The sequence below is a fragment of the Corapipo altera genome, unplaced genomic scaffold (assembly GCF_003945725.1).
Source record: "Corapipo altera isolate COAL_440 unplaced genomic scaffold, ASM394572v1 45, whole genome shotgun sequence".
NCBI classification, from domain to species: Eukaryota; Metazoa; Chordata; class Aves; order Passeriformes; family Pipridae; genus Corapipo; species Corapipo altera.
In genome coordinates this window covers 17,542,115-17,555,734 of record NW_020884877.1, presented here as the reverse complement: position 1 = coordinate 17,555,734, position 13,620 = coordinate 17,542,115, and the positions used below count along the sequence as shown (strand labels likewise).

The 13,620-nt window shown below is 37.0% G+C and overlaps 1 protein-coding gene across 10 annotated transcripts in view; it reads left to right on the top strand.

The window, feature by feature from the left end:
• SLC4A10 (solute carrier family 4 member 10) overlaps nt 1-13,620 on the top strand; it is a 152,558-nt gene that overhangs the window by 60,495 nt on the left and 78,443 nt on the right. For all 10 annotated transcript variants that reach the window (XR_003526649.1, XR_003526648.1, XM_027637327.1 and 7 more), the window contains one exon: nt 6,583-6,729. Coding sequence is in view for 8 of the 10 variants with exons in the window: in XM_027637327.1 (XP_027493128.1) it covers nt 6,583-6,729 (147 nt within the window). In the remaining 2 variants the exon portion in view is untranslated. The remainder of the gene's footprint in view (nt 1-6,582; nt 6,730-13,620) is intronic.

The following is a 13,620-nucleotide window of genomic DNA, read 5'->3' as shown; positions in this document are numbered from 1 at the left end:
TAATAATTAAATAATATTTAATGAATAATATTTAATTTCCAAAGCTGTTATAGCAGTAATTATTTCTTTTTAGATTTGTTCTGACTTGAGACAATAATTTGAAAATTATTTTCATGAAATTTTGATTAAATACAGTTAGGATTAATATGTAAAAAACTCATTGTGATTGAACTCTAATCTCCATATATTACTTAGTTAAAAATCAGAGTGGCTGCAGATATCTAAAGTAGGCTTTTATTCTCAGAGACCGGACATTTTTTATAAAAATTACATCATAGTAGACCTGTCTTTCACTGACATTATTTACCTGAAAATTAGTAGGACCTAGCAGCTCATAGGAGTGAAAGAACATAAATTTTACTAACCTGCTAGCCTTGATTCACCCATGCCCCCATGCAGAAGTGAGTCAGATAGGAGTTCTCCTTGGTCAGACAGGAACATCGACCAGGATCTCCCTTCCCTTTGGCTCCCAGGATATTACAGCCTTTTGCAAATAATTCGTAACTGTGTCAGTAAAGATCCTCTGCTCCAAGATTCCTTGCCTCTGCTTCCCTTGGGTGCCCTCTTCATCCTGATGTTCACTCTGACCTGGCTCATGCTCCTTGCAGCATTAGGCTTGGAGTGCTATAATATAAGCTGTGGAAGTAGAGTTGCAGGGAGATTCTGCTTAGTCTGTGTCTGTACTGTTGGCTTTCCAAGTACAGAATTCTTTCGTTTTGTTGCCTACCAGGTATTAAATACTCGAGCTTGTGCAATTTGTGATTTCTAGGACACATCTTTCTGTAGTGCCTCTCATCTAGTTTTGTTTCCTTTTTTCCTATGTAATTCAATATTCCTTGACATCTCACTTTTCTCCTGAGCTGTTCTTGCACTCTTGTCTTGGCAGTCGTGTTGGTCCCTTTGAGTGGGTCTCTTGTCCCTTCCCAGGAGGTTCTGTGTTTGTGGGAAGGTGGTTCACCTTGAAGGTTATTTTCACAAAATCTATTTGAAAGTTCACATGAAGAGTAATGAAATAATGAAAGCAAACAGGTATCACGATGTTGGTTGAACACTACAGTCTTTTGTTGATGATAAACTGTGCTTGTGAAGTTTGACTTTGCTCTGAGCTTCACAGACAGGAAGTGTTTTTCATATTTGTAGGGACTAATATTTCCAAATATTTCACCTTGTGAAGTCCTGAGAGATGAAACTGACATAAACCAATTTGCCATTATTGGTGAAAGCTGCAAAATTGCAGCATCAGAGGACAGAAACATTCCATTTTTAACATATAGTTGTACTAGTACCAAGCTAGCTTTTTTTTTTTTTTGCTTGTTGCTAATTTAGAAATATAGGTCAAATTTTGCCCTTCAATAACCACAGCTTCACTTTCCACTGGTAGAAAGAGCTTGTGTGTCTGATTAGGTCCTTTTACATTGTGTCTGCTGACTTTTTTTCTTTTGTCAGGCGAGGTCTGAGACCTTATAGGACCATATGCACACCACCTCTGTACTTCTTTGGGGAAATGTAGGAAAACTGGTAGTGAACATAAGTGCTGTTATAAAGACTTTTTAGCCCAGCCACAACCTGGAAAAGTCTTCTTGTTAAAAGGCAATATTTGCTGGGAGAGAAGTGATTGATTGTGGCTCTTTAAAAGATCCTTAACTTAAATGACTTCAGTGAAATGCTCATATCCTCCATATTCAGTATGTCCTTAATGCTGTCTTGGGCCAGGGATATTGTTTTATTTTTTTCTATATAATTTCTGTTGTAATCTACCCTAGAACAAAATTGTGAGACTTTTCTTGTCAGTTCCTCCAAATTTTAGCGTGGCAAAAAGGTGAAAAATGTCTATTGGGCAAACCATAACTGCAAACAGCAATGTAAACTGTTGATTTAGGAAGGATTGCTTTTGTCCTTTCTGCTTTCTCTTCAGCTCTGCCTCCCTGCTGCACTACAATAATGAATCATGAGTCATGTACTCTCTACTCCTACACAATTCACCATAATCACTTTTTCTCCTATAAGGAAGAAAGCAATTTTTTTAACTCTACACGGACTGCTGGTTTGCTGTCTCTACCTCACTGTTCATTTTTGAGAGGATGGAAAATTGCATTTGGTTCAGCTCTAGCTGGTAATACATAAAAGAGGCTTCAAGGCACTGAGTCATTTTTTTATACAGTAGCTACCAACTTGACTGGTTCACCAAGGAGCTCCTAAAGGACCCACTTGAGTCCCACATGCCTGGTCTAACATGGAGGCCTGAAAGAATTTCCGTGCTGAGAGAGGTTTACTCCTCTCCATGGTTTATGTTATGTTTAATTTATGTTACTATTTTAAAAATCAGAATTAATTTAGATACTTGAGCTGTAGGATTTATCTGTTCTTCCTGAGCTTTTTCAGCTAACCTTACACTAGCATCAGTAGTGTTTTGTCATAGAAAGGCTGTGACTCTGTTCTTGCAAAAACACACTCTGAACTAAAATGTTGATTTATTCCAGATGTGTTGCTTGGAAAGCTAAACATGAACACATGCATAAATATTTTCAGCATTAGAATTTAGGAGCAAATAATTTTTAAAAACAGAACCTCTGAGAAAAGACAGTAATACACAAAGATAATTTACAGTCTGAAAGCTTATTAAGGAAATGCAATGCACTGAATTGATCTGCTCTGCAATGTTGCCATTATACAACGCTACACATCTACTGTTAAATTGTATAAAGATTTTTTTAAAATATGGCCATTCTGAATCAAATTGCACATAGCTGGGTAACAGAATATAAATTTAGTTCAAATCTGTGCATTATTATTGTAGCATAAGAAGCTTGTGGTTTACCTTCAAATCATTAAAACACTCCTTGACTTTAAGTATTTTAAGGATTGAAGAAACAATGACCCTTATTATAAAGTATTCTTTTTAATTTGTACAGGATTACATTAAATCCAAATTATATTATAAAATATTTAAAATGGATCCTGTTAATTATAATTAATTTTGAGACAGATGAAAGTACATATAACCATATGTACAAATCAGGATTTCCCCAAAACTTTTGAAGAGAAAATATATTGTACTGTATCTTCAGTTTGTGGAGGTATGAATTCATTGCCCTAGAAAAGACAGATTTGAAATATACATTATTAATATGAATATGTCTTGCAGAGAAATTTCTCAGAATAAAATCTAAGTAGAAGGGTTATTTGGGGTTGCTGTGTTCCAAAGAAGAAATTATTCCTTACACCTAAATTTATTTTAAGAACCCAATAGCAAATTAACCATCTAAAAAGGCAAGCTCAGAACAGCAAGCGTTTTCTGCATATCCCTTGAAAATGACAGAGGTAGCATCTAGAAATGGTTTTTAGAACCTGACATTCTGGGTCTTTATAAACAGCTTATCCTAGCCATCTATCTTATGCATTAAATAAATGGAAAGAAAAAAGAAATCTAGTGGGATCTCTAAAGCTCTGAAAGCACATACCCCGTTATAACTCATGGTGCCTGATGACTTGACTTAGGTACTTCTGGAAATCCCATTACAATTATTTGAGTGGATGTGACATTTCAAGGAAAAATGGAGATGGATAGAAAGTATTTGTAAATGTTTCTCTTAATTTAGTGGAATTAAGATATTTTTAATGGAATGCTAGGAGTACAGATATTTTTGCCCCAGTGCCTCACATTCTTCCAAACACAATTTTAACACAGTAAATACACTCCTTTGGTAGGAAGAACACCCTGTTATGCTCACCTCTTAATTCATGTCTAAATTCTGTGTGAGAATGGTTGTTAGATTGTACCTGATGTCAATGGTATGTACCCTGATGTAATTTACAGTTGTTAGTATTTGTCATACTTTAGTGTCTTCGTAGCCTTGCCAAAAGAATGAGAAATTATGATCTAATTGAGCTGGGCACTGTGGAAACGTATGGCAGAGCAGAATTATTTTACAATATTTAAGCAATATTCAGTAATTTTTAGTTGGCATCCTAATGAAGTAAATAATAAAACACACATAAAAGTTCTTAAAGATAAATGAAATAAGTGCCCTTATACAATTAGTTAAAAACTATAAGGCTATCCTGGATAGTGGATATCCTGTTGGATATTGACTCCACCCAATTATAGATGCTCTTTTTTTTTGAAAATTTAGTCAGTTTTACTGAGATCTGCTCTGCTCTGATTTGGAGACTGCAGGGCAGCCTTGTGATTGGCGCTCTGGTCTTCAGAAATTTACAGAGCTTGCTGGAAACTCTTATTTAATAATGGCATGGACACCTTGTACAAGAAAAGGGTACATTACATTCTGGGCTCTAGTTCATAATATCTATCATCGAAAGGTTACTCGAAGTAGGGTAATGAAATCATTGGATTTATTTTATATTTCCTCTTTCCCCCCCTTCCCATCATTCATTGTCATTTTGTCAGCTGTTTAGAATTTGTTCCCAGCAGGTCTTTTTTTGCTCCACAGTTGTGCTCTTTTCATAAACCAGAACTCCTAATCTCTCAGATTTTTTTGGTTTTTGCTCTATCCCTGTTTTCTAGGAAACTATTGCTTTTCCCCTGTCAGTTTCTTTTCCTCTTATTTGACTGAACCTTGTTACAAGGACTGAGATTCCTCCCTGCATTTATTGAAACTATGCCTTGGTAGGACTGTTGGTCTCAGAAGGTTCACACAGAGAGAGTGAAATCCATTTTGATTTTTCCTGGTTATCCATTTCAATTTCCAGGTTCCTGTTTTCTTTTCAATGTGCACTGATTGTGAAAATAGTTGTGACATTCAGACAAACACACACAAATGTTCTGGCACTGTTTCCCAGTTTACTGAATAAAAAACAATCTGGACTCAAGTCCTGGTTTCAGCCCTGGAAATTAATTGAAATGAGAGTCTCAATGTGCATTTCCTGATGCAGGTACAGTCTGATCATTAAAGTGGCACAAAACCAGGATAAGCATGCCCGCTTCTATCACAAAGCAGCAGGAATTTATTAAGTTACTAAATTAAAAAACAATCTATTTGTACTTCTGGAAGTTACTGAAGTCTTAGGAAGAGTAATCTCATGCCTTTAAAAATGTTTTTTTGGGTTTTTTCTCCTGAAGGAATGGGACAAGAAAGTGTTAAGTACTACATTACTGCTGTCCTTCCGTATCTTTTTAATGAATTCTTTTTACTTAATGCATTTTTCCTTGTTTCATGCCCCACTGATTGCAATGCATTTGAAATACACCAAAGGCAGCAGTTCTCTTTAAGTAATTTCTTGGGTTAAATGTAATAAACAAGAAGAAAGAGGTATTTAATAAATAAATAAATACATAATTTTCAATTTGTGGCCATTGCTTTAGAAAAATAGTCTCTCAAAAATTGATGCCTCTACTTTCTAGTCTTCTCCACGTGAATCAAAGTTGAGAAAGTAATTAGTGTAGTGTCCAGAGTCTTTTCTCCAGATTTTTTAGCTCTGCCTCTGTGTAGAGTTTCTGTCAGCCTTGAATTTCTTTGATGTTTTGTGACACACGCTGCCTTGCTGTGTTTTCTGTCCCCACTTGAGTCTCCACAGGATTAAAGATCATGTGCTACCTTAGCTTAATGTTCTTGAGCCTTTTCAGATGATTGACATTGCTGAATGATTACAGCAAAGCAGCAATTATCCATGAGCTGTGTTATGTTCATTTCAAGGAGAACATAAATGTTGTTTGAGATGAGTAATCTGGACTATGTCTTTCTGCTGAGTAAACATAGGAGACCTGCCTGTAGTGAGTCACGATTCGTTTCCCATTTTTTCCATTTTGTGGTTCTTTCTGCAGATTTGTGCTGTGCTCTCCCCCTTCTAAATGCTTTACTGTGCTCTGATCCTGTTAGCCTACATAGCTAAGAGAGCTAAATCTTTTAGGCTTGATAGCAACATAAAATTTCTCAGGCTTGAGGGCAGCAGGCATGCAATGTGTACCTTCTTATATATTAAAAAAAAAAAAATAGAGGAAATGAAAGCACCCTAAGCTACCGGCAATGTATTTATGATGTGAGCACATAAAATTATATAGATGCAGTCTAGCTGCATATATAAGTGCAGTCGAGCTTGCATAGTGTTTTATTGGTTTTTTTAGTCTCTCTTTTTTTTTTTTCATTTTTCCTTCAATGAATTTCCCACAAGAATTCTGTCAAGGTTTTGGCTCATAAATAGAAATGAGTTTGGTAAAGTTCTTGTACACACAAAGCAAACAGCAACTTTACCAAATGTTCAATCCAAAGAGATCCATGTGTCTCTTCATGTTACTGTTCTGAAAGACATTTTACAGAACACCTGTCTGGCTTTAATGAAAGTTCACACACAGAGATGCAAATTTGAAGGAAAAATATATAAATCTGGCACTGCATCATAAGAACTTTGGTACTGAGATTTTGTTTTGTGTCAGAGGGTTGTATATCTGTGATGCTCAGTCATCGGTATTGTAATCAATATTGTTCTGACTATTAATATTGGAATAATCCATATGATATAATTACAGAATTATAATAATTATTATACCATTAATGCTATTACAGTTAGTAATATTTTTATGTTGCTATGACCCCTTTTTAAAAGGTACCTTTCTTTTACTTACAGGCCATCGAACATTGTTCATTGGAGTTCATGTGCCACTGGGTGGAAGAAAAAGTCACCGGCGCCATCGGCACCGTGGACATAAACACAGAAAGAGAGACAGAGAGCGAGATTCAGGATTAGAAGATGGGAGAGAATCTCCTTCTTTTGGTAAGACAAATTTTATTTTTGGATAGGTCTTTTAATAATAAACATCAGTATGATTATGCATATGTCCTGATACCAGTTGGATATGATTAGAAGTGGGGTTTTGGGGAATCCACCAGAGCCTCTCAGTCTCTGCAGACAATTCATTCCTTTGAGCAAATCCACTGAAGGGCAGCAGCTGATGGCTGTCAATACATGAGAAATCTCAGTAATTTCTAGCACTAAAGGAGCACTATAGGAGACTGTCTGTAAGTGACCATGGAAAGGTAGATGGCCACCACCACTGAAAGGGGTAAGCACTTCATGGCACCAGCTGCCCTCAGTAAAGGCTCTGGAGTATTTGCCCCTAAAACATAACATAGAGGAGTTGTGGTTCTTTACAATTAGTTTTGTAATAATGTTAACGTTACTGAGCCTGCAGCATTTTATCAGATTCAAACTGTGATGTAGATTGTGTTTGCCTTTTTCCTTACATGACGCTGTAAATGTACCATTGTGAGATGTGTCTTCTAACTGAGGACTTGAGAGGAAACAGGAAAAATACCTAATATTAAACTCTTAAAATTCTCAAAATTTTAAATCAAAAAACATTACAGAGAACAGAAAAAGGTAGTCCTTAATAAATGAGTCAAGCTTTGTCTCGAAACACATGAGAATATTATTTGCTGCTCAAAAAGTGCATGTGCTGAAATATCCAGGGCTATAGTAAGTGTTGAAAATATAATGGAAGCATGTATAAAAACCAGTTTGCTAGTGTGTTTTTAAATCATTAGGGAAATGTGCCAATGTAATTCCAGGTTACAGACTAGTAATTAAAAGAGTTTCTTTAAACCAGGAATTTGTATTACATATGTAGAAAGCTTTCAAGCAAACATAAGTGCTGATGGTTAGAGCATGAAATACTCAAATCTTGCACAATGGTTTATTACCTTGAGAATAAAAGTCAAGACTTTTTCAAACTTAGCAGATATGAGTATGTTTTGAAGACTAAATAGTGAAGAAAAAATTGGCTGTGGGGGTCCTGTCTGGAATGGATTTCAAATGTACAAAGACCCAATACTACTTTAAAACCAGTTTCTTGGAAAACAACAAAGTTCATAAATTATTAAAATAGTTTTCAAAAAGAATATGCATATATACATATAAAGTCAGATTAAAAAGAAACAATTGAAAGTTACATTAGCCAAGAAGTGAGATATCTTGAACTATGAAGCAGTGTCTTCTGTTGAGTCATCTGGTTTTATTTAAGTGCCAGTATGTGACACATTTTGGCTGAGAATTTAGCTCTGTTCTTTCATCTTCTGGAGACCTAGGCTTATGTCCTTCTTAATGTCAAAAGTTAAAAAAAAAAAAAGAAATTAACTTTCTGAATCTGTCCTTAATAGTCTTTAGGAGGTGTGCATACAATAAAATGCAGTGTTCAGCACTATTCTGTGTTAAGTGTATATCAGCCTATGTTCAAAGGATCTCTGAAGTGGAGCATCAGTAATATGAAAAAAGACAATTTTGAAGCGCATTTGTAACTTCATGTTCGGTGCACTTGTCCTGAGGTGAACTTCATGAAAACAACTACAGGTCTGCAGTTTTATAAGTCACATTTTCACTTGTAAAGGTATTATAATTACCAGTTAAGGGATGTGTGTAAGTTATGTCATGTCACCTGACAGATAAGTTATAGTCTAGAAACATGCAAGTCTTTTCTGGATTCAGAATGCTGACGATACTCTTTAAAGTGCTTGGTTGATAACAATTGAAAGAATCCAAAGACAGAACTACAGGTCTGGAATTATCCAAAATTTTCACTCTGAATCAATATCTAAATAGTAAAATTTGAGGAGTTTTCCCCTAGTCTATCTGACTCCTGGAACTTTGGCCAGTGACCGAGCCTTGGCATCTGTCCATCCGGGCAGAAATGTGACATTATATAGACAAGAGTGAAAGGGATTTGCTTAATGAAGGCAAATCCTAAAATTCTGCAGTGATGGTGGGGTTATATACAGAGCTGGCAGACAAAATAATACAGAGATTAATCTTAGTGTATGTTCACATCCTTGCTTTTGCTATGATTTTTCCTTATAGGAGTTTCAGGCAGGTGGTTGTGCTGCCTGGGGAGAAGCTTTGCCTTTGGAGAGAATATAAACATAGGGTTTTTTATCCTTTATTTGCATAGAGAGAAACAGATACTTCCCACACTAAATCTGAATCCACTAAACCTCAGTAATGCTTCTTAGCTCTCGTTCCCCATGACCACAAGGTTATAACAGTAACCAGAGGCTGAAGGAAGTTGGAAGAAAGACAAATGTACTTCCTTCTCTTGAAGCATAACTCAATATGAGGGACTGTATTACCTGAGAGAGTAGATCCAAACTAGTCCCTTAATTTATGAAGCATTTGGATTTAACTGAGACCTAGAATTGCTTAGCTCCATCTCTCTGTAGACATCTTTTAATGCATCTCGGCTGAATAGGAGAAGGCTGTATGCTGGGGAACTGGAAGGGAGGAGGGGAAAGAAAAAAATGTTTTGATGAGCAGGTGCAAGAAGAAAGATAGAGAAAATAAGCACTGTGAGACCAACTGATAGAAAGCAGTGCTTTGAAGTAAGTCAGAAAAATACACAAGGATTTTTATGATACAAGAGAATAAATTAGCAGTGTTTTGAAGCATGGAAATATGAAAGGAGTATAATAAAAGCAAAAGATGCAACAACTGAATAATAGAGATTCTGGAACAAGTAAAGACCTGAAATATTCAGACATGAAGTGCTCCAGACTGCTCCATTAACCAAGCATGGGATAAAGCATTACTTTTTGTCACAATTTTTAACTGTGCAATTTATAACTTAATCTGTTTAGTACCATCAGGTGCAGATCTTGCTCTGCTCTCACTGCGTCAGGATGCTGTACAGTGCACGATGTGCTGTGGGGCTGTGCAGGCCCCATGCAGAGTGGACAGGTGCCACAGGGTTCATATCCAGTAAAAAACAATGTCTTAAACTGTTTTCTTTGTATCAACATGTCTAGAAAACACCTGTAGTCAATGTAATGCCAATAGCTGTAAGCTTTCTCATAATTCCTTTGAATCCTGGCTGGGAAATCCATAGCAGCTACTTTTCGAGGGAAGGTTTCTGAAGAATAGATTTTTTACAACATTCTGACATCAGCTCATAAGCTTTTTTTTTATCTCCTACTATTACTTTTCAAAAATAACCCAAATGTTCTCAGTGTGCAGATTCAGAGATAACTCCAGAGTAGACAAATAATATGTAGAATATGTAGTTAGTGAAATAAAAAAAGAGTCCTTTCATTTGGGGGCGCAGATCACTTATTCGGGTATGGGGTTTTTTTTCCCTATACCTGTTTCTCACTGTCTATCTGTTGTCTCTTGGTGACATGAGGTTCTAAAAGGTGTTTCTGTTTTGCCATAATGAGGTTGCCTGTGAATTGCACAATTTACAGATTAAATGGCTTGCTTGTGTAGAGGCTTTTTTTGGGTAGTAAAAATTGTAAGCTAAGTGATTTCAAGGTCTGGATTTTTACCATCTTGCTTCTTAATTTTTTTGAAGGAGACATTCAGTGAAATTATCCACTCTAGTTAAAAATGCAGTAGTGCTATTTGCTTTACTGGAGAGGTTTACTGTTCCCAGCTGAAATGCTGCTGTTGTAATTAAGGCCCCAGTTTCATGCCAGCTTTAAGCTTTTCTTGGGGGGCAAGTATCGTGGCTGCTCTGTGAATTAAATTAGGGAATTGATGCAAATTAAAACTAATTTGTCAAAAAAAGCTGCTTATGCTTGGAGCATCTCCTTGATGCTGCTTACTGGGAGAGTGATGGGTGCTGGCGCCTGCAAGCTGCAGGGCCAAAAGTTCCATCAGCTCTGTGGGTTGTGGTGGCACTGAAACCTGGTGCAGATTTCCTTTTGGCTGATAGAGTTGTGCTTACTTGGTATGCATGTGGATTTTAGTGGCAGTATCCAGTGGCTTTTTTGATGTCTGTTGTTTGCCTGTAACCAGCAAAGCAGCTCTTTTGTACTCATGAGTTAAAGATATTTATGTTGCTGTTTTAAAATGTGGTGAAATATGAAGATTTTAGCTCTGGAAAGGGTATCTTTAAGGACAGGTTTTGTTGAGGGTTAAAGTGAACGTAACTGTGAGGACTGGAGTTTGATTGCAGCCTCATGTGTCTTGTAGAACTGGACACTATTAGGACTTGTGGAAGGTTTGGTTTGTTCTTTTAAGAAATCTGGCTTTAGTAATCCCTAGTTTTAAAGAGGCTTAGATTTGTAATTCATGATATTGGATGTGGAGAGACCACAGGAGCAGCCCTGGAGGTGAGCCTGACAGAGGACTGACTGCATGCGCGGTTCAGGAAAGGCTCCCTGAAGGTAATGCAAGCAAAAAAATGGATTGCAAAGGGGAAACTTCTCTTGATGAGTAGAAGGGCTTAAAGAAAGTGTAATGAAAGGACTCAGCTGTCTATATTTGGTACCTAATCTCAACTGTTGACGGGTTATTAGTGGGGTACATTTAATTATTTGTAAAGAGTATGGCTGTTAAGAGAATTCACCTACCCTTAACTATAGGCTTTGTATGCTAAGGGATGAACTTGGAAATTTAAATCTCTGCATAGCTGTGGAACAGATTGCTGCAAATCTGGATTAAAATAATGTATCATAACTGCAGTTTTAAGAGTCTAGCAAAAAGAAGAGAATTGAAGCTTGGGAATTGTCCATATTGTCAGATCCAAAAGATGTAATTATTTGTCATAGTCCTGGATTGATGGAAACAATTCCTGTAAAGGAAATGCAGGGATGACTTCCTGAAGCAAGATAAAGTGCCGGAAGAGCAAGCAAGGGAATACTTTCTCCCAGCCTAACACATGATTTCTAAGGTCTGTGAAGAGATTTTCAGAAGTATCCTGTTTGCTTTTTTATGTGGACTTCAGTAATGCAAATTTTGTTTTATTTTTTACCATATTTTCTAATAAAAAAAAAGAATTTGTGGTCCCTACCTTTACTGATTGCTGAGCTAGTGTCCAGTCTGCAGAGGAAGGAGGTGGGGAGAGAGCCCCCATCTACCACTTCTGTGGTGAGCGCAAGCAGGAGGAATGTGTTTGAATGATCCTTTCTTTTCTCTGATCCTGTGACTTTTTCACACCATTTCCCCTTGGCTTGTAAGAGATTGTTAAGGATGTCAGCTAACACTTGTTAGCTCCCTGTCTGCAGTCTGTCCTATTCAGTGAGAAATTACACCAAAAAAAAAGTTTGTATATTTAATATTACTTTAATGTGAATGTACAAGAACATGAGGCATGGATTAAATCTTGTATATGATGTTCACTATCTTACATGAACTTCTACAATGAAAGTTTTATTTTAACATTTAGCATGTTTTCTAATGTTGAAAAAGTATTCTTTCACTCCTATATCTACTAACCCCAGTAAGAAGTATTTGCCTGCTAATACTGCCCTTAAACACAGGTTCAACAGGCTTGGAAGTACCGAAACCTGTTCTGAAAAGTGAGCTAAGAGTGTTACCAGAAATACATTTTTGCACCCTTTCTATGTTTATCAAGAGCAGAAGACAGAATTTAGATACATTTTATATTATATGTACTCAGCGCTGTATTTCTGCATGTGATATCACCTGGGTGAATTGTGTGCATTTCTGGCTGATGGCAGGGCAGTTTATCCCAAAAGAAATCCTGGCACTGTCTGAGGAGGAGATGTGTATTATTCTGACTGGTGTAGTGGAGCAGAATGTTCACTGGGCTGAACTTATGTGGAAGGACTGAGAGTGGTCCTCCTTTGTGACCCCAGCCGAGTTCTTTGTTTTACCATGTTCCCTTATGCAAGAGGGAGGAGTCCTGAACCAGAATTTTGGTTACACTTGGGGGTGTTTTAAATGGGGGAAATGCCAGTTATGATTCTTTCCTACATATGTTTTGCAAGGTGGGATGGTGATGTTGACCACTGTTTGCTACTACCAGTGCTATTCCAGGGAGCAGCTCTTTGTATTGTCCTCTGGGAATTGCATTATTAGCAGTTCTGGCTTTCAGATCTGATGTTTTGGCATGTCTATACCCACATCTTGTGTTTGTTTTAGGGTTGTTGATGACCTTACAAAGAGTTATAATAGTTATGTCAGGTTTCTGCTGGGTCACTCCCTTTCTGCAGCACTGAGTTCCACTCTGAGTTTGTGCTTTCAACAGTAACTTATTCACCAGGTCATAATTTTTACCCTTTTAATAGTGCACTGGAGTTAGCCATATTTTTAAACCTGGTGTACTCAGGGTTTCCATACGTACAATGAAATTGAGGTATCAGAGGTAGTTTGGAAGTCTCTGTGAGGGCTGCACAGATGATGTAAGCACAAGCCCAGAGAAACGCATGTATAACATGGACTCTGGCTGGAGGCTCCCCTGGGTTGGTGAAGCCACAGCAAACAGAAAGGTGCTTCAGCTTTTCCTGACTGACATGGCTTATTAGCCAAGCAGGAGTGGTTGTTTATAGTACTCCTGCTCCTGTTGTGTACCAGACTTTCTGCCCAGTCCCAGTCCCAGCTGGTCCTGGAGGGTTTCCTAAACTGGTGATGAACTTGTTACTTGGGAGACTCATCAGCTGCTTATTGTGGAACTTTAAATTCATGCTGCTTCTGATAAATCTGATATGAAACAACTGTAGTGATAAAAATACTAATGTAACAAATTAGTCCCACTCATTTAATTTTTTAAAGATTAATATAGATTGCTTTCATTACTTTTTAGGAATAGCAATAATAATATGAAGGATTTTTTTTTTATGCTGGCTGTACTAATTGAAGTAGGAATAGACAAAAATAATATTCAAGCCAATTTCTGTTTTCCTAGACTACAGAATACATTGAGTGTCCTAGTTTGCA